Source organism: Botryllus schlosseri, chromosome 9 (assembly GCF_051294905.1).
Source record: "Botryllus schlosseri isolate E-star chromosome 9, Bs_hap1, whole genome shotgun sequence".
NCBI classification, from domain to species: Eukaryota; Metazoa; Chordata; class Ascidiacea; order Stolidobranchia; family Styelidae; genus Botryllus; species Botryllus schlosseri.
In genome coordinates, this window is record NC_137244.1 from 22,144,281 (window position 1) to 22,166,490 (window position 22,210).

The 22,210-nt window shown below is 41.0% G+C and overlaps 1 protein-coding gene and 1 long non-coding RNA gene across 5 annotated transcripts in view; one reads left to right on the plus strand and one right to left on the minus strand.

Annotated features, from left to right (window-relative positions):
• On the minus strand, positions 1–22,121 carry LOC145446507 (uncharacterized). 4 transcript variants are annotated; one of them, XM_080324824.1, is made up of 14 exons: positions 19,614–22,121; positions 17,231–17,347; positions 13,179–13,296; positions 12,585–12,679; positions 9,708–9,817; positions 8,593–8,695; positions 8,168–8,242; positions 8,021–8,107; positions 4,964–5,120; positions 4,331–4,472; positions 3,704–3,848; positions 2,054–2,194; positions 1,876–1,985; positions 1–695 (listed from the first exon to the last, which is right to left on the minus strand). In XM_080324824.1, exons 1-14 carry the CDS (start codon positions 20,877–20,879, stop codon positions 518–520), a joined length of 2,844 nt encoding a protein of 947 aa, XP_080180950.1. In that variant the 5' UTR covers positions 20,880–22,121; the 3' UTR covers positions 1–517. The 4 variants fall into 4 exon arrangements, with proteins under 4 accessions (XP_080180950.1, XP_080180951.1, XP_080180953.1 ...); XM_080324827.1 differs by lacking the exon at positions 1–695 and adding an exon at positions 702–1,598; XM_080324826.1 differs by lacking the exon at positions 1–695 and adding an exon at positions 702–1,639.
• Positions 15,499–22,210, plus strand: part of LOC145446513 (uncharacterized) — a 25,195-nt gene continuing 18,483 nt past the window's right edge. The window contains exon 1 of the long non-coding RNA XR_013917297.1: positions 15,499–15,963. This is a non-coding gene — a long non-coding RNA (uncharacterized LOC145446513). The remainder of the gene's footprint in view (positions 15,964–22,210) is intronic.

Below are 22,210 nucleotides of genomic sequence, written 5' to 3' on the forward strand. Positions count from 1 at the left end.
TTCGTCGTTGATTCACTTGTAATGTTTAATATAACGCAATTTTCGCGTCAAGATGAATTTCAGTATGCAGTAAACTCGAAAATATATTTTCAAAACGTGCAAGTTTAGTACCACTCATCTCCCGAATACTTTCTACAACATACACTTCAAATACGGTTCCACGTAATCCAAACTCCATTGCTACAAGTGGAAATCACGTGATTTCCCATGAGACCATTATGCGTCCACCGGTCGAGAGCTGCAGCCTATACGACTCGGAGTCTTGTACAGATATTGCCTGCAATCTGTAGAATCACGCCAAGTGAAAGTTGGCCGTATCTGAAGGATCATAGCAGCGGATACATCCATTTGTTCATCAGACGATCATCAATGTGACCCGGATGCTGAGATGGCGTCACTTTTTGTGGAGGCGCGTAGTCATTGCTGGGTGGCTCCGTTGCTGGCGGGAGTATCATCAACGCCATCACCAATGTGTGAATCACACGTTTCGTCGTGAATAAAGTATTGATGGCACTTGTCACGAAGTATTGAGAGGTAGTAATGTATCCTGTCCTTTCTTATCGAGAAAACCTGACGAATTAGAGCCAGAGGGTTCTTCGCTGATAGGAATAGAATTCATATTCTTCATGGAGGTATACGCAGTGTTTGGCTCGTGCACGTTGAGGTTATCTAAGTGTTCTTTCTCCGGCACTGAGCTAAAATAACGAAATATGGGTCTTGCACGTTTAGTTATATCAGATGCAGAAACTCAAGTGCCGGGGTTTGTTTCTCGACGGATTGAATGCTAATACTTATACCATAACATAAAATTATTACATGCGATGTTTACATAAAAATCTCTCATGTTATTTTAGATATGATTCGAGACACGAAAGTAACCTATTGCAACAATTGTAAACCGTGAAGTATTAGACGTGTCAGAGATGGGTGGGTAGAGTAACGAATTACTTCCCATTCATTGGAGTACTGATGTAGGGTTTGCCTACTTGCTCCATTTACTGAATTGTTTATGTACCGCTATTAGTCGACTTCTACTTCTACTCAACAATTTTAGGCAAAACTAATCACAAGTAGAAAGTAGATTTAGAATATAGGCTTGTATCACATCTATGAGTGAAATTATCATAGCATCTAACCGAGCCCCTGCATCACGGTTACTGAATATATCGTCGAGAAACCAACCTATCGGTAGGGTCATCACTGCTGACTCATCGGTCATTTGGCGTTGATCACGATGATGCACCTAGTAGCCGCCTTCGAAAAATTGCTAAAAGAATGCGAATCCTCGACTTGGTCTACGTTGTGAAACTACTCAAATTTAACTGAGTACTTTCATACCTTGTTTTTTCAATCCATTTAATGGAATTTTGACGTTTTGTAAAATGGTACTTCTACTTGTAATTAAGCAGGAATTTACAGCTTTACTTCTACTTCTACTGCAGTCTAAGGTGAAATATTAGGAATATACACCCCTTCCAAAATGTAGGAAGTTGTCTGCGATCCTCATCATCTGATCCGCTTGAGCAGTGTCTTCAAAATCCTAATAGTGAGCCATGCTACAAGTCGGCAGCGACGGAATCATAGCAAGGAATATGGGCCTGGTATAAATGACCATAGCAGTCGAAAAACACCGAGAATACTGAAACAACAACGACATCTATTTGTTCCTAAAAAACAGCATGGCGAAAACATAAGAGATTCATTCACCAGGGAAATGACGTAAGTGTTGTAATCACTGCTGATGACACAGACACAATGACAAATAAGAGTTAGGTAGCTGCCTATGCAAATGTGAGTATCATATGTGTTCTCAATTATCTATGAAGATGCGTTGGCTTGTGCATAACTGCACAGTAAACGGATAAAATAACTTACTTGCCGACTTCAGGCATCTTATTAGATTGCTCCTCGGCAACCAACAGTTCGTATTCCTCTGCGGCGAAGATGTCCCAATCGCTCTCTAACACAACTGTTCCGTCGGTCGCCTGTTGCAATTCAATCAACAGTAATCTTTGATAAATTTCAGAATAGTATTTTTCAGCTGTGTGCTTACCACGAATGGGTCTTTCTGTTCGTTATTGAGGTATTTCGCGACATTGAAAAAGGTATCGAAGAACACGTGTGCCATTTTGCATTTCTTCAAGTCCCGGAGTGTTACCCTTCCCGGAGAGCTTGGGTTCACAATGTCGAATATCTTTGAAAACAGATACACTTAAAATCGAAGCCGAGCAAACATCGATATTATTTAGGCCGGAATAACGTAGCATGTTATTGGTGCCCACTATACCAATCTCAATGAAGGTTCAGACTTTAGGGCCACGATATCGTTTAGGCCAGTGGTTCTTAACCCTGTCGCCATCTACCCCTGGGGCGGTTTTGTAGGCGCGGAAACACATAGGCATATATAGTTCTACAGTAAAACTATGGTTCTGTAATCCCTGAGTTCTCGTTGCAAATTTACTTTTGACAAATGTATCAAATCTCCAAATGTTTCGTCGTGCTACACGCGAAATATTTCGAGAGGATGTGCAATGTGTTTCCACGAATGCAGTATAGTCATTATAGTTCATGTTGTTTGGTTTAGTATTCAGGATGTTTCAACATCTATGGTCATTTTACACCAGGCCGATATTCATTATTACTATGCTTGATCTGTCAACTTGTGGCACGGCCCAATTTCCTTCTAGACTTTAGTATGACACCGCTTACGTGAATTGGATGGCGAGGAGGCGCCTAGATAAACCTCCAACACTTAGGCAGGGATTATGTAGTCGACATCGGTCGAAGACGAACCCGCATCTTTTAGAATACTAAGTCTCCCTTAGCACGGCTCATCACACTTTATGGCGGTTTTCTGAACACATGCTTCGAACTATGTATTGTATCTTGCAGCATACAACGTGTCAAAATCTGGGACAGTGGCTCTATACCACTTTGAGAGCGATAGCCTTTTGCACAGTAGACTAGACTAGACATGCTTTGAAGCTTTCTGGCCTGAATGATAAAATAACAATCCTTGCATTTGGGAGCTTACGCCTGTATTTCCGCTCGTACCACAAAGAATTATTCTGCCTTGTGATGTGGCCCACAATCTCACACGTACGTTATATAAGATGGATTGCTTTGCTTTGAGTACATGCCCCCAGGCCATGAGCCCCCAGGCATTGGTCTATGCATAGTAGACTTCGATTCGATAAAACGACGCCCAATACAACTTCACCCTATCGGCAATCGCAGAGGTGGTTTCAGGGTGTGTACTGGGCTCGAACCCAAGAGTTATGGCCCGTACACCACACTGTCATCATTGATTTGATTCCAAAAGTAGTACATTCAATTATTATACAGTTAATTATTTGGTTGGCCAACGGGCGCGATTTAAGCACGATATATTTCCAATAGTCAAGTCCAAACCCGGCAAGTGCGACTGGACTTCTACTTCTACCCCGTCGTCTTTAGTACAACCCTCAATATATGCGGGGTGCCAGACCAACAAAATTTCTTAAAAAGGGCGACGGAGGGAAAAATGAAGAACCACTGGTTCAGGCATCAAGTAGCTGTGTGATGTGAATAGTTGCAGTATAGGTATTGTCAGGGTCTCATTATCATAAGTACATAAGATATTAGCTCTTTGTCAACATTTGTTTCTTAAGAGTATCTCGAACATTCAAATGCGAACATGTGAAACAGATGTATAGCTCATTACCTGGCACACGCAGTCTTGAAAGGGAAGGGGCTCTATGTCGAGTTGCTCCAATTTTTGTGATTGCTCCTCGTAAAAGTATTCCATCTCGTACATAGATATACACCCATCGCCGTCCATATCCATACATCGATACCAGTATTCAATACTAAAAATTGACAAATAAAGATATAACGTGTTGATGATCGCGTGAGCACGATTCTCACACGAAGCTCTGGCGAGGTGCTGAGTCATCTGACCTCCTAATACAAGCGTGGATTCTAATCACATACTTCTATAGTTAACAATTAATCACACAACAGAATGATGAGTACGACGATGGTGTAAGATTTGGCATTTTCGATATGGTCGAGGGGTTACAGGTGTCACATGTGAGCATATCTTTTGCTTAGTTGTTGCTAGGATGAAGTTGGATTTTCTGGTCTCTAAATGGGGTAGTAGGAGAGAGACACTCGCTATAGCGAGTGTACTAGCGCACCAAAGCCATGGACGCATGGCGCAAAATTTGGAATAAGAATCACACAGGATTTGGTCTATTTTCAAGTATATAATAATATAATATATCTCACAGAACTCTACGATATTAAACCACTGTATCAAGATCACGCTTATTTTTGTCTTAACCTGTACCTCGTCGCCGACTTTTTATCTTCTTCCGACAATATGAACCACACAAAATCGACGTAAGACATCTTTCCGAGCTGGTGATCTGACGTGTCCCACCGCGTCACTGCGCCGGAGACCACGCGGTCGATTAATCGACTGGATAACACTGAGGAAAAAAAATGGAGGAAATATGGAGACACTATCGCTTCAACAAATAATTCATGCTTTTTATATCTATCGCTTTTCCCCCCAAACTACTATAGTTCACCTGTAAGAAAGGGAGTATTTCATATAAGCATTGATACCAATTTAACTCTCTCTCTCTCTCTTCCACCCACAGAAACAAACCAGCACACACAATCAGAAGCAATAAACACAAAACCTATTTAGACGTGAGCGTAGCCAGGATGAGGTTATTTGCAATCGACAAGAACACATGCCTGGAATCATGACCATCGCGAATAAATAATTCGTGGGATATCGATGATTCCATCGATGACGTAACATACAACGTTTGTGACGTAATCACGCTTTCGTCTTGAATACGGTATGCAAAAATTAATAGAACTAGTGTGCGATTGCTTTTCATCGGTATCTGTCAATCTAGTCGACTTTAGTCGGTAATGCATAATAGATATTTGCCACATATTTACTAACCTCCGTCCCCATACCCAATCAAGTCGTGTTTATCGATTACAAGGTCATGGTCCGAATCAAGCTCCCAAAACTTGCAGTATATGACATAGAAATGCTCGTAGGAAAAGTAATCGGTAATCGCATTGATATCGTCTTCTTCTTCTAGTAGAGAAAGTACCTGCATGGTGACAAATATGGCGTGGTAATATTATATGCGACAACATTGATGCAAGAAAAGCACTCTGCAACAGCAGTTACTGCAGCTTTTCGTTATGGCGTAGCAAATACGGTAACGCCGCAATAATCAAGATCAGACATGGGGTGATTACTTTATGATTGTAATCGATTGCGATTACGATTACTTATGAATGACGCGATTACGATTACGATTACGATTACAGCAACATCAGGAAGTAGTCGATTACGATTACGATTACATTGGAAAAGTAATCACGATTACATTTATTTTGCATCTTAGAAGCTATGTTGGAAGACAATATATGGATTGCGCTGAAGAGGCCTAATGAGATAACAAACTCCTTTTACAAGAGATGCGTCATTTGCTTGTTACGTCATAAGGTATCCATTGCCCATTTTTATAGGGGTCAATTTATTGCGCCCAATGATTTGCAATCTTGCCAGGGCCATAATTACCGCACCCCAAATTTCCCAATATGGTGGGGAGCGAGCTCGAAGGGAACTCAAAAAGTATTTCGTAAACCAACATAAGTTATAGACTATAGAGCATTTTTGAGAGATCTAATTAACTTGAAAATCTACTCTAGATCAGTGATTGCCAACCGCGGCTCTGAGAGCTCGATGCGGCTCCGAGCTAGCCTACTTGCGGCCCCCATTGACGTAGGAAAATCCAACAAAAATATTATAAAATCAATTTAGAACAAACAAAAAAAATTGATTTGAAAAATTACACTTGCTTGGCTTGGAATCTGGAGTTTATAATTATAGGGGGGGACCAATTCCTTTGCTGTCGAGTAGCGATTCTCTACTTAGCAACGATTTCGTTACTCAACTCATGTCAAAAAGTATGCTCACACTCAAATGCGTTTGGATCGTCACTCAAATTTAAGTCTGCTCATCCTCAGACTTAATTAAGTGCAGGTGGCGATGCAACACGTTTTACAAAGCTATCTGACCATCAAACCAATGGATCATTTGACTTGATTGTTAAGTTCAACGGCTGCATTGACGGAATGAATGTTTTTTTTCCCATGATGAAAATGTTTTCAAGTCCTATTGTAGGTAATGTGGCCACTGACCTTGTTCATTTACAACTTGAGTTGCTAGACATGCAGTCAGATATAAAGACATGACAATTTGTTTGTGCGTCTGACGAAAGTTTTTCTTCTAGTCTGCTACGCTTGAGCCACTACAATATCGTTTGATTATATAACAAACCGGAGGTCACGAATTAACAACATACACTAAAGTAATTATAACAAGATACCAGAGGTTATAATTATGAATCACCTGCCCCAGCTCTACATGTAGGTAATTATGTGGCGAGATAGCGCAGTGGTATAATCCACAGCTGCAACGCCATTGGGTTGCGGGTTCGAGTCCGACCGAGGTCGACTTCAGAAATCCTTTCTAAGTGTTGGAGGTTTATCTAGGCTCCTTCTCGCCGCCTCATCCGCGTAAGCGGTGTCTTACAATAAGCCTAGAAGTGGGCCGTGCTACAAGTCGGCAGATACGGAATCAATAATTAAGAATATCGGCTTGGTGTAACTGACCGTTGTAGTCGACAAACACCAAGATTACCTCAAACAAACAAACTCTGCAGGTGAATCTGACCATCGGGGGCTGAGAGAGGATTAAAAATCAATAGTAATATAATGCAATTATTGACGAAATTCAGTCTTCAACTTGCGATGACCACCCTATGGGGGACGAACTGCTGTTTTGGTCCTAATTCCAGCTACAGCTCATGCTAATATGATATATAGGCCCATGGCCATGGCGGCAGGTCCCAATGTTGAGTAAAGATTGGCGCTCGTTTCAAGTAGAGTCATATGAGAATAAGACGAAGCGAACATAAAATTCTGCCTTCAAATTCATACAGATATTGTACTGTAAGCTGCCGTTATGAGAAACGGCAAAAACGGCTCGGTTTTGATATATATATATCACCAGATGTAGATTTTTACTGCTTCGTTGTGGAAATTGCAATGTTTTATTTGACGAGTACAAAATTTCAAATCTTGATGTACGTACGTACTAGATAGGCCTACTGCTCGCCAAGCAGCTACGGTCAAATTGCGTTTAACTAAGCATAAGCATAACCAAACATCAACCATAAGTTCCAATTTATACTAGGCAGAGCGGAGATAAATTATCCTGCTGCGAGGTAGTGGCGTGTGTAACGTGTTGATAACCTGATATACAGCACGACGAGTGGTCTTACAATGACACTAATGTGCGACGTATGTACATCGAATATCTATCTAGTGTGGATACTTCTTACGCAATGTCGCGCATAACTAATAGGCTGCTTCTGACGTAATAATGAGCTGTGGCGTTTGAAAATCAGACGTCTGTGCTGTCACGAGTCTGGTATAATATCTCTTCCTTGTTCACGAATGTTCAGTTTATGTCATAGTCCCTGCAAAAATCAAAAGTAATCGTTCTTTCACAGAGAAATCGATTAAATATGGGAAGTAGTCGATTACGATTACGATTACTTCGGGATTTTTTGGAATGTAATCGATTGTGATTACGATTACTTGAAAATGCTGTAATCGTCGTAATCGATTACGATTACTAATCGCGATTACCCCATGTCTGATCAAGATGTAACAAGGTTAAATGCCGGACCCATAGTGAGTTTATTAAGAGCAAAATCATGAACTCTAACATAAGATATTACAAGGGCATGGAAGGACCCTGTAGAAAACCACTTGTAACAACCGCATAACAAGGTAGACAAAAGGTAAACATGATCTTCGTCTTAGCAAAATCATAGGCCTATCGTGAGCCCATTGAAGTAGAAAAAGGAACCAAATATTTGGACTCTATCATGGCCTGACTTTGTTCACCACATATGATGGTTTACGAACTCACGGTCAAAAAATTGCTCTTTCGAAGTTCAGACGCTGTTATCTGTCCCGACCAAGATCGATTCACCACGTAAAATATCCTTGCGATGACCTGTGCATCATTATTTCCCATAATTAACCAACGCCAGGCCCACACGCAATTCGTACTAACCGTATTCATATATCTCGTATGAAATTCAGGAGCATCTTTCAAAAATATAAGTCCCGGATGAGAGTCGACAATGTCCTAAGAAGAATTTCAAAAAATAGTTACAGTAATTGATTGCTGCAGATATCATATTCCTGGTATAGAGAGACAAAACGTCACTCACAATGGAATGCATCGTAGCTACGTAAATCATAATAATAACCCAATTTGATCGTAGGTCGAAAACGCGAATAACACAAATGACCTATACATGAACCCGTTCCTTCATCAATCGTTTGTTGCTAAGGAAACAAACCGTATCTCAACGATACGATATAATGATGTAGAGACACATACAACGTGAGAGATACAAATAGATCGCAAATAGGCTGTAGTAAAACGGGTTGTCCTCACACGAGACAAATTCGTCAAAAGGGATTACCATTTACCTTCAAGAGGGGTAGCAGATCCTCGAAATCCAGACAATCTCTCCCTGGTTTCGCAAGCAGAGACACTAATCGGGATGATGGGTCATTGTTACAAGATGCCACTCTGTAACAAAGTGAAGAGATGGGAACCTGGTCAAAAGTCAAGCGCTCTCGCTTACAGGTGAAATGAAGGGAGATTTTATACAACGGAAAACTTGACTATCCTATGACAACTATTATCTAGGTCCGTATAATTGGGTATCACAAGCTGAGGATGGTGTCATGTTTGCCTATAAAACTATAAAACTAAATTTATGACAGCTAATTCATTTGATGCCCGTAGTCGGTTTACTATTTACAATGAGGTTGTATGCATTAACCGGAATAACGTCGCTCACGTCGAAATGACTTTATTTATCAGTGCGGCAGGGAAAAACAGACGATTTCGATTTAGAGTGGGTTGATACGTTCCAGATTTTAATTTGTGAACAGCGAAACCTGTCATATATAATTTTAGATGGAGTTCCGTTACTGACGCCGAATGGGCAATCGGCAATACTGCAACAAACACGAGCAATGTGGCAGACATGCCTTCAAGTGTGGAACAGTGTCTCGCCGAGTATTACCCGATAGTTGCCGAGCATGTCCACATTCAAGTCGAAAAACGAGCAATTTCTACTGAATGAATATTAGTCAGCCCTGAAGATTACCGGACCACGACCTGACATATCAATCTCGCCTTCCGTCACAGGACGCCACATCATGTTGTCGTTTGTCCTTTTATATTATCTTCTTTCACTATCCATTCAGTGTTAATGCCTCCTCTTCACATCGCCTAGGCCCAGGTGGGTGTCTGATTTCAAAGACTACTCAAAGTCGTTTCGACACCGCCTTCCCATCTTTTCATTGTAAAGCAATGTTGTGGTGTATTGATATGATAAAATTGTTAATATAAACTGAACAGAAGGGACGTGATATGTTTGACGATCGCATCAATTGTTATTCGAAAAGAATGAGTAGCCTATAGCTTATACAGCATAATCGATGTTTCATATTTTAATTGGCTCAAATAGAGCAGAACGATACTATTTCAGTTCCGGTATAATGTGCAGTACAAAACCACACCTATCATTTACCTTGTCCAGGCTGTTCTTAATTGATCTTCTGAGGCGTGGGTAGCATTGGAATTTCCATCATTTGCTCGATGAAATATCGGCCCTTTCCAATACAGTGAAACATTGCAAGCCTGCGATGTAGTACATTAATTACTTTAATTATTTTTCAGAAAATAAATTATAGGTTATTCTTGTTTTGGGTATCTATGCCTATGCGACTAATTTGTTCATTTCTGCACCATATCGATACGGTATCATTTTGTATGATTCTTGACCTCCCGACTTGTTGCACGGCCCACTTTAAGTTCTAGGCATTTGTAAGATGATAGCGCGTACGCGGATCAGATGGAGGAAGAGTCAAAATCTATCATAGGTTCACTTATACTTGTGATTCTAAAACTTTTTTAGACACGTCCCATTTATGATGGTGAAAAATTCCGCGCCCCCTTATCGTCATATCACAAAATGTACCCAGAATGCTAGCATTCGCAACGGATAGTTTGGTGGCATGGAATGTTATGACTGTTGATGAGAGAATTTCTCAAATATTAAATTCGGACTATACACAGAGCAAACTATGAATTAGATGTAAATCGCGCCGAGCGCGTAAAATTTTTCAGTCAACTGCAGCTTCGCGCCCCCTTCAGATGCTTTCACGCCCCCAGTGAGAACCACTGACCTATACAGTGTACAATTACAATGTGTACACTTAACAATGCACCTGCTATAGAGCACTAACGCTAGGTGCTATACAATAGATATATAGCTTGCAACGCCATTATTTTTTGAGGATTCAGAATTCCTCACATCCTTACTTTACATTGTAGTTTCTAGGCGAATCATGCAGTAACCTAGTGTGCTTTCTTTGCGTCCCGTGTACTATATCCAGTTGGGGATTCCTGGATCGGCTTCCATGCATCTAGTCCGTATCGAATTACATCTTATCTTCCTGAATTACCTGACGCATTTGATCTGCATACTATAGGCTTACCATATTTCGGAAATGAAAAAAGAGGACACTTTTTCAGAAATTTCAAACATGCAAAACTGGAGAAGAATTCTCAAAAACCGGTAAATTTTTCCCACTTCATGATCGGTTGACTAAAAAAAAAAAAAAAGGTCATCACTTCCGCTCAGAGCTCAAAATCACGTTTTTCACTCCACATTGCCAGGTGGATGACTAAAAAAAAAAAGGGTCTTCTTTTCGCTGAGAGCTGAAATCACCGCTTTTCCCTCCGAAATACCCGCCGGAGCTTCACTTCTGCGCTAATTTGCGGCATATCACTCGCAATTTTCTCTAAATCTGACCTAAATTTTCAAAAAAGAGGACAAAATCTCAAAAAAGAGGACAAAAGGGCGTCCTCCGAGGACACTTTCAAAAAAGTCAAAAAAGAGGACAAATCATCTTAAAAGAGGACGTATGGTAAGCCTAGCATACTAGTCTTTTCTGTCAATCGCAACCAAATCCCCGAACGGGAATTCCCCACTGTCGGAAGCTACTAACTTGAGGTTTTGTATTCCTGTAGGCCTACTAATGTCTGAACCGACTTTCTACTTGAAGTATAACTGAAGCCGGCCACGAAAAAAGCTACTTGCCCTCGAGCCGACTGTATAATTATATATATAGTTACTGAGAAACCTGGTTATCGGCAGAGCCATGTTCGCGGTTATAGCTACACCTTCCTTCTCCAGTGGCATATGTACATTGCACAATTGCACATCATCCATTCATGGTATGATGCATATACGTACAGATCGTGTGTATGTATTTGTATATCATGAGTCGGTGTATATGCCGCAAAAACAACATGGAAAAATATATATAACGTCCTATACGTCCTACTCCAGGTCGCTTAGACACCATCATATCCCTTCCTTCTATCGCAATCTTGCGTTGTTTTGAAATGACAAAATTTCTAAATAAATGAATTACGATGACTGTTCACAAGTGTTCAGTGAACAGTGTTCACGTCCAGGGTTGTAACTAAGTCACAAGGCTCCGAGTCACAAGTCAATCTCACTTTTATAGTTTTGACTCGAGTCAAGTCGAGTCATTTCAATTCACCACCGAGTCAATTCCGAGTCCAAGTCATCGAGCAGAGTGTCGAGTCCGAGTCATGGAATTATGACTCGAGTCCGAGTCCAAGTCATTGTATAGACTGCTTAGTTTCCGGTTAAAGTCTTGGTAAACTCTCTTTTTATAACTCTGTTTGGTGATATCGGATGTTTCGCATTTATAATATACCAATTTCCTCACTTTTAGCCGTTTCTGGTCGCATATTCAAGTATACCAGTACCAACAGACGAAAACCTAATAGTGTGTTGGCTTCGGAATGACAATGAAATGTCGGTCTTGGCCGTCTGAGTCTCGAGTCAATGACTTGGTTCGAGTCATGCGCAATGACTCGAGTCCAAGTCGAGTCAATACGAGTCGAGTCGAGTCATTTCCGTATTTTGAAAAAATGACTCGAGTCAAGTCGAGTCATCACAAAATCGTGACTCGAGTCGGACTAGAGTCGAGTCATGACTCGAGTCATTACAACCCTGTTCACGTCACACCAGTGCATTGGTTGATATTGGGTTTATGATGGAAATCATGCCGTTTGTCGTGGGATTTACACTTTTAGAGAAATCTGATACCGGGGCCTATGATAACTACGTAGCCCCGGTTGATACCCTTACTGACATGGATAACCAAACCATATGTATCACCATCGACAGACTTCTATAATCATGACCATATTATGAATATGACTCATAATTTGAAAGTCATCACGCGTAAGAAGTTACTGGGCAATACATGGCGACTGTGGCGATTTTACTGATCAGATTTATACAGAATATTCAGAAAATACGTTACGAGAGTTCGAAAACGACGGGAATATAACGCAGGCCCACCTTGGCAATTGATCCCATTTCTTCCATTGGAACCATTCCGTCTCTGAATAACGAGCAAACCTCTGATATTCTTCGCAACGCAGCATCCAATTCGGCTGTCACATCAAATAGGCATTTAGACGCAATGAATTCCATGCGTTGACTGTATAGGCGCTATTTACTTCCCTATAAATAGCGCATTGCTTCTTCGATATAATATATCACATATGGGTTCAGGGTGGGTTATGCTAGATGGTTATAGCACAGGGTAGGTTTTTTGAATTGATGATCTTCTTAGCAATTAGGTATAAATTTATTAACTATATGGAGCGTGCATGGACTTTGTTAGACCGAACTATTTCAACTGGTTTATTATGAAATAATGATGCTCAGACAACATAACGATCAATATCTTCGTTAATTTTGCATATGTATCATAATCAATCTCCGGACAAATCGGGACTTTTACAGATCCCTTGGGAGTGAGTGACTGCGTCAACTTTAGACACTCGATCGATTTAGGTCGAGGAGGTTCATGGGAAAATCTTAAACATGTCCAGTCCAATTGTCCCATTGTCCAATGACCACGATGGGGTATAATTTACAAGCACTTACCTTTAGGACGGGGTTTTCCAGTGGGAAAAAAGAATTTCGGTATATCGCATTTTTTCTCATTCTTCAATGAGGAAATATTGCCATTTGTGTTTGAAGATGAATGTTTCTTGTTTTCTTCCTGAAAGAGTATGTAAATAACAAAAAAGGCCACAAAGTCACGAGGTCGACTAAGACACATTTGAATATTGCACTGAGATATATACGGTGGTGTCTTCTACCCTCGTGGCCGTTGTTGCTAACCATGTCGGCATATACGAATAACTCTTTGGGGTATCCAAGGATGTATATATCATACACACATAGTTAGGGCTAGAGAATGAACGGAGATGGGGTATATCACCTCGGCTAACGACGGGTTACGAAACACGTAGCATCAAGTGAAACGATATGATACAATGATTAGAACTTTTAATGTAGAAAAATATATAATAAATTTTGAGAGAAGTCGCACTACGTGAACCAACCGATTCCCCATAAAAGCGACAATATGTTCACGCAGTCCATGTGCATTGTGCATTGTGCAAGTGGGACATAGGAGAAGAGCTATGTTAAACGTTCGAGGCTCGTCGACACAGAATGATTTGTACGGTATTGATGAACACTGTTCACTCTGTTCACTGTTCATTCAACAGGAAATAAACAACCATACAGTGGGCGCCAGTTTGTGTACTGCAGAATACACGTCATTATTGCTGTGCTGATACAGCTTGCTCGCCTGGTATAGTCACCATGTCGAATTGATCCGAATTGAAGACATGAGTGCAATTCAAAATTACGAAGAAATTGGAGCGAAGAATCTTTGGAGCTAGCAACATAAGCTTGCCGCTGCATTCCGGTGGACATAGCATACAATTCATATCCCTATATGTACTGTAGCTACAGGCAACGCGACTAATCAGTAAAATCCCGCGTGGTAATTTGACTAATTTCTACCAAAGAGCGTGGCTTGATATCGACATCACAGTGATTTCACGGGTGAGAATAATATGGAACATGTATACATTGTATAGTTGTATAATGTATACAGACAGCATTTCCTAACATATAATACTATAACTGCATCGACACGATAGTGGCGTCTATTCAAATCTGGACGCGTAGCCACGGGCCGAAAAGCACCGATCCCCCTCTAAATTACCGACTATGGCTGCATTACAATGGATATAAATGACGTATTGTCCTTATAAAGTAAAACTACATCTCTGTGACGTATTGTCCTTATAAAGTAAAACTACATCTCTGATATTTTCAACCTTGGTAAGGTAAGCACACGGTCACATCTGCCCCCATTTTGCCTTGCTCATATCGTGTCACCGACCCACAATCACATACGCATTAATCACAATTCGTCGCTTGATTACCTCTAAAATACAAATAAAGAGACTCCAATAATACCTGAACTTTACTGAGCTTTGTATGTATGCTAGGTTCCATGTCGAATATCACAATCTTCATTTTGCCGCACCAAATAGTGCATCTATAGCTAATTGTGTAGATATATAGTATACTTTATAACACCATGTAGTACATGAGAATGCATTATGGCTTGCTGAATGGATTGACTTGACACTCATGATGTTGTTACTGCGACGCGCCTGTTGTCACCGTATTGAGTGACTCCCGTATCATAACCATTGTATTCGCACTGTCGGACACTTAGACTGACAGATACATCGCAGTACAAGAAGACAAATATTACACATAAAGATATGACATCACCGCATTCATCAGATTACTCGACTTCAAAAACGATTAGATTTAGCTAGGCAATTAATACCTCTATCAAAATGAAATATAAGCGCTCGGACTCTTTGCTGCCGGCTGCCACACACACACGGTAATTCTGTGCAACATTGTTACAATGCGGCTGTGCTGTAACGATTACGATAATCACGTTTCTGTATCTTTGCGGTAGGTCAAATCTATCGAGATCAACTGATCAAATATACTCCTTTCAGTAGCAGAACGTAATATGACGATGTATGTATCGTACAGGACGGAGTCTGTCATGCGTTGACGCAATATACAATACGCACAGTCGCATACTAATCACCTAACTCAGCATCTGATTACTCATATAACGCTTGCGCATCCTTTCACTCGACCGACATGTGCAATATCTACCTCAAGTTCTGGCCTTCGGATCAAATCCAATCCGTAACGCGACCAGTATTTTAGCTGCAAACATTAATGTCGTCGTACGTTGGAACGCGTTATTCATTCGATTCAATGGATACAGCTCCCGGAAGGAAGCAGATCATGACGCCCCGCGTGTGCCAGCGCTTTGGTATCAAAACATAGCCTACTCATGAAACGAGAGAGACAGCAAGGAAATCCCAATCCTCGTGCTTTGCGAGGCACTTGAAACTCCGCGCAATAACACGGGGCCGCGATGGGGCAATATTCGCCGATTTGGAATGGTGACTTCGTTCCATCTGAAACTACAGCATGCATGAAAAATTACATGCCATAAAACATATATAGAAGAGGCGAATCGAAACAAATTGTCCATAATTAGGCTACATTCAATAAATGGACAGGAAGTCTAGCTATCGATTGGGCAATATTAGTTGGGACTCGGCACAAGGATTCGAGTATATTAATCAGAATTGATCGGTAGCGAAATACTTCTATGCGAGGGAGTTAGCGTAGTGGTGACGCCGGTGACGGGCGGCCCGGGCAAGATTCCACGGCGGGCATTTATCTCGGCTCCCCCGCGTCGCTGTTCTTACGGCGACAAAACGCCAGAAAAAGGCCCGATGAAAGAACGAGCTGACAAGGAAAGGTAAGAGCAAGAAAGAACCGCGGAATAGAGATTAACACCGACAAAGAGCTGTGACATCGGGCACTAGGTCGAGGTGCATGCCAGTTTAAGAGACCGCGACTGGTCGTTCGGCGTCCTCCTATCTGTTCATTACATCGCATTGTATCTTATCGCATTGTACATTGTGTGTGTGTTGATGAGATGAAAATATAATCTGACGATTATTGATTACACTGGTCAACACATATTTTTAGGCAGACAAAGTAAGAGTGGTTTTGGGGGTTCTGAAGGGCACTGATTCCGAATATGACCTCTGATGTCTTGGTAGAACCTCTGCCCTTGCTAATCAACAAGATGATCGGGAAATATATCAAGATGACTGAACAGGAAGTGAACTTTTAAGCTCATGTTTGTTCCAAGTTTTCGATATGCAGGTACGAATTTTCGGACCAACTGTTTGTAGTTAAGCGCTTTGTGATCAGCTAAAAAGTTTTATTTACTATATCTTAGGAGAAATTACATGCTGTGAACTCCTCCTAATGTGAAATTGGAATCTTTCATCGGTGTTCGAATGTACCAGATACCAGATTTAAGCTTCTCGTTTGATAGGGTTACTAGGTATACCCACTTTGTTGACTCAGTGGAAAATTATCCATTTACCAGTCAAAAGAAATGAGACACATATGAGTATTGTAGTTAAGCCGTTCAAGGACAAATTTTATAGTTTTATACTCCTCTTTAATCTTGGTAGAATGACCAATTGATACAGCAGAATATGAATTTCCGTTGTGCAAAAGTACAATTTTTAGTCTTGACTAACTGCTTTTTTGACAAACAAATATTTCGCATCATGCCATGTTAATATTGATAGAATGATTGAGAATGACATGAGGGTTCTTCATAGTCAATTAGCCATTTATGCGCAGTATAAAATTAGAAAAAACTACGATTTTCTTCCTACCAAGTGAAATATTTAAGTGTAAATACGGTAATTTTGGGCTTTTTAGGGGTATAAATATCTTCTGACAGAGAGTCAATCTGACAAAACTAATATGATATTCGTAATCAGCAACCTCAAAAACCCCATAAACGGTTCTCAGATGTTCTGCCTAAAAAATAATTTTCATTTTGGTGACCAGTGTATTGATTCATACTTGCAATGCAATTAGGTTTTGTCGACTTGAACTACGTACCCAAGTGGTTATGTTTTAGACTACGTTCATTTCAACGAAACAGTTTTCAGTTTTTGGCACAAAACTAGGCCTGGCCTACTTACTTTTTCACTTACCTGGAGATCGTTACCTCTACTTTTGCCTGAGTATAAATTTGCGACGTTATTACTACATGAGTACCATCGATGACTACTTTGACCATCCCAGGTATTACTTGTCACGATTCGGGTGGCCTGGAGAGAGACAATATTTCAAGCACTCAAACTATACGGCTCTTTCCACTACGTCAACGAGATTTTTAGGTTCTATACTTTCCCCCAACGCGGAATCCTTGAAACCTGGATTGGTAGTATCACAGCATCCAGAACATGCAGTGCAAAGCTACTCACGTTAGGGAAATGACAATACGGTGAAGTCATGATCAATCCACAGCATTGTCACAAGTGGTCGAAAAAATACAAAATTATCTTTATTGAGGCCGAGAATTGGCATTATTTTCTTTGAGTTCGCTTATTCCTTTTCCTATTCCATCTTTCATACTTTGATGACGTCATAATGATACTCTGTACTCAACTGAGAATCGAAGCAGTCCGGTACCGGTACTGTATGAGTTGCCCAACTCTAATAATAATATACTTTCTCCGGTAAGGAGCTCTTGTGCGATTTACGTATTGATTCAAAATTAAGAACTTCGGATTTTAGCTTTTCATATGATTCTGCATTTTGACAGTAGACAGTGCAACCAGGTTCACCAAACACCCCTAAAACTATGGTATACTTGTGGGTGATATAATTAAAACATTCGCTTAAACCAGTGCGCAGGACCGTAGCAACACTTAGTCAGCCCCCCCCCCCAAAAAAAAAAAAAAAAAACGTTGGTTTTGGGCCCTCTATGTGATAAACCATCAGGTTAGTCGTGTTTGCCGCGACATTTACCGTACAGACATTTATTGTACGCCTAAACGTGCACAGCGCGAAAATTTTCAACAATGCGTGATTGAATCGGTCAAGACGATCGGGAATTGCATATATGTTGCTATCAATTTTTTATCCTCCCTGCTCACATAATCAGATTTCCCGGTAGAGCTGAATGAGGTGTCTTACAGGGGCCTTAATAATAATTAAACATATTCGGGCGGTACAATAACTTACATGATCTTGTTTCGTGACCTCCTGTCTGGTCTGCTAGGTCAAAAGATATTGAAATCGTCCAAACGTACTAAACTAAAAGACGCACACCACATTTCCTATTGGTATTTCTTCACTGGCAAATAAACTTTCCTTGCGGGTAGGCATTTGTCTTGTGGGATTTAGATTGTCAGGACAGAAACATTCGGCGCCAGCCATTTAGCCGCACATGGACAATTAAACATCTCTACCTATGTATATATATCGAAGTTTTCGGTCAGCATAAGGGCAGTCGGCCCAGGTTTTCTCGCCGCCGATCGTTCTGACTGATTTCTTGGAGTCGCATGCTACATGGCCTAAAACTATATGTGTCCTGGTGCGTCGTTGCTCGATAATGACCGACGCCGAAATGTATATTTGTATAAATCATGCGTATTTCTTCTTTATTTTTTTTTGGGGGGGGGGGGAGAGGGGAGTACCCACCAGAATTACCAGATACTTGGCAACATTAAATCGCGCGGAGCGTGAATTTAAAAAAAAAAGTTGCATGGATTTAAAAAAAAATCTATAATTTATGCTAATTTTCGAAATAATTTTGGGCCCCCTTCGAGCTAGGCCCTCCCTAATTGGGGGGTTGGGGTGCGGCAGATACGGTCCTGCCTGTGCGTACGCACTCCGGGTAGGCTATCCAGTATGTATCGTATGCTTTTCCAGGGTTGTAACCAAGTCACAAGGCTTCGAGTCACAAGTCAATCTCACTATTAGAGTTTTGACTCGAGTCAAGTCGAGTCATTTTCAATTCACCACCGAGTCAAGTCCGAGTCCAAGTCAGCGATCAGAGGGTCAAGTCCGAGTCATGGTATTATGACTCGAGTCCGACTCCAAGTTATTGTGTTGACTGCAAAGTTTCCAGTTAATTTTTTGGTAAACCCACTTTTTAGAGCTCTGTTTGGTGATATCGAATATTTCGCATTTATAATACACTAATTTACCTCACTTTTAGCGGTTTTTGGTAAAATTTTCCGGTACCAGTACCAATAAATGAAATCCCAATAGTGTGGTTACTTTACTATTCTTCGAAATTACAATGTAATGTCGGACTTGGCCGTCTGAATCTCGAGCCATAGGACTTGGTTCGAGTCATGCGCAATGACTCGAGTCCAAGTCGAGTCAATACAAAAATTGACTCGAGTCGAGTCATTTCCGTATTTTGAGAAAATGACTCGAGTCAAGTCGAGTCATCAGAAAATCGTGACTCGAGTCGATCTCGAGTCGAGTCATGACTCGAGTCATTACAACCCTGTGCTTTTCTGACAAAGCCGAAGAAAGTTACTAACTGCAGAAAAGAATACAAATTTAAGCATACCGTACCGTTTTATATTTCGTCGTGGATGTCGTGGAGACGTTCGATCTATTCAAAACAGCCGGTGTCGTATTGAAGGGAGTCGTGGTGTTCACAGTTATGATTTTTTCACTATCACGCTTAGAATCTGGTATCGGCAGTGGATTCTTCTTAACAGAGTTTGTTTCAATCGTCTTTGTGGTTGCATTACTTGAACATTTGTTGTGTCGGAGACCTTCATTGGGAATCGCTTGTCTTGTGTGTTCGTAGGATTTCCTGCGATCTTCGATCGGGGTTAGATTTATCGTGATGCTACTAGGAGAGGGCTTCTTGTACATAGAAACTCCAGCGACAAAATTAGTCGAATTCCTCGTTGCAGATGCGGGATCTTGAGGACGGCCGCATATTGAGATTTTCTTGATCCGGAACTGAGATGCTACGGGGCTTCCAGGTATTTGATGATCCGACTTCTTGGTTCGATTTTCATTTGACTTCGCTGCAGCAGATTTTGTGTCAAGAGAGATTCTTCCAACCGCATCGGCAGGACGGAAGTTTTGCACGCTCGTCTGTAATTTAGCTGTGTAATGAGTAGGTATTTCGATTTTTGGTTTCGCCGTAATCATTGCATTGGGTGCAGCATGGTAGGCTGACTCCAACCCCGCTTTCTGATGTTCTCTTTCTACCCGGGTACGTTTAGTGTCAGAACCATTCTTATTCGCAGCCACTCGAATAATAATAGATCGTGCTATTGCGTGATTTCCGTTTTGCTGATTTAGTTTTTCTTTGTGGTTCGGTTTGACGTAGCTTCCGTGCCTAAAAGTTTTGAAGTTTGGTGACTGGAACAGGGCAGTCGAAATAGCACTTCTCGCCGAGGACTTTGGGCAAGCGGGAGGGTTGCGATGTGATGCTGCGGGTGTTTTTCTATCTATGGCTGTACCTTGATGTTTGTGCACGCCGAAACCGTTAGAAACATAATTAGCGTTACGATCTTTAAGTAAACCCGTTTTCACAGAGGCGGGTGATTTTGCTTTCGATCCTGGTGCAGTATGAGTGTGACCACGTAGTATTTGTTGCTGCATCTTCTTGCCATTTTCAAATGCACTAATCGTGTCGTCATCTTTTCTATGATAACTTGGAGCGCGCATGGCAAGATTGTATTGTAATTCATCGTTGTATCCATCCATATTGTCAACGATCATCTTTCGCCGAATCACATTCCCAAGCAAGCGCCGGCTCCGTTGTTTCAGCAATCCTTGATCAACGCAATGCGTTTGTGATGATTTATTCCCATTCATGATGATTACATTGGTTATCAAGAGCAGCTCGAATTTTGCGTATAGGTCTGGTTATTACGGCAATTATGCAGGATGAAGCGTCAACAATGAAACGTTACCAACTTGAAATTGATTGGTTACATGACCAGGTATACCAAAAATCTCTGGCAGTCGGAGTTTTAAATAATTATGCGTAGTTTTCGACTAAAAGCATAAGACTACTATTGAACACCTCGAGCTTGTGACAAAATCAGCGTATTGAAACAATATTTTATACTTCATACAGATGGTATACAACAACATAAATTTATGAGCGACAAATTCAAATAATTACAATAGTTTGTCTTTAAGTCACTGTGATCCCTAACCAGAACATTAGTCTCTAGTCTTATACGAGGCTTATCATCGGCCTGTCTGTTGCCTGAGAGTTATCTAATAGCTGTTGCTGTCATTCGTCTTGGCGCATTATCGCTTAAAAGCAGCTGCTGCGTTGAACGACAATAACATTTCACCTTGAAAGATAATCCATTGAGACCCCATGAGACCGGGTTGTTGGCCTAAGAGGCATCCACAAATTAATGGTACTTCCCATGACCGAAAGTCAGAGCACGAAACTGTGAGGCATATTTTTACCAATGGAATACATTTTCAAGATGATACCCTACAGACCATTAGATAGTTCACCTTAACACGCGTTAAAGCTAGTACGTCTTGTCGCATCGCCCTGAAACCACTGACTACACGTAATGTGCACTTGAGAAGCCGTGTACCTAACATTTATATGATCAGCTATTCATTTCTGAGATTTTCAATTACACCATTCGCCAACTGAATTAGCCTTCGTGGCTACGTATTCACCTTGTTCACTTTTGAAAACACGATCGGGTTCAGTTTACAACGAACCTTACAAAGACAATCAAATTTACAAGAAGTAACATAAAATTCGAATTAACGCCACTCAAGTTTGATGGGTTCCATTCATATGCGTTACGTCATAACCCCGAGGCTAACAGGTAGTAAATACCGCGCGATAGTAATCAAGAGTATTTACTATCACTATCATGCTGCATGCACGTAGCGCGAGTGATCTATTTGCTATTAGAATTATCAGCGCGATGTTGATGCGCTGGCGCGACGAAATACCAGCTGCTACAAGATATTCGGTAGCTCTAGCAGTCTAGCTGTTGCTCGTCGTCGACATGCGGTTAAACCGCTATAATATCGCACTTTCGGAACACATGGGTCCACCAAGGCCTTATTTCCTCTCAGAATCGATGCTAAGAATCACAGTGCCAAGTTCGGCAATGACGTACACCGTGTAAACGTAAAGCGCATCTCCGGTAATGACATAT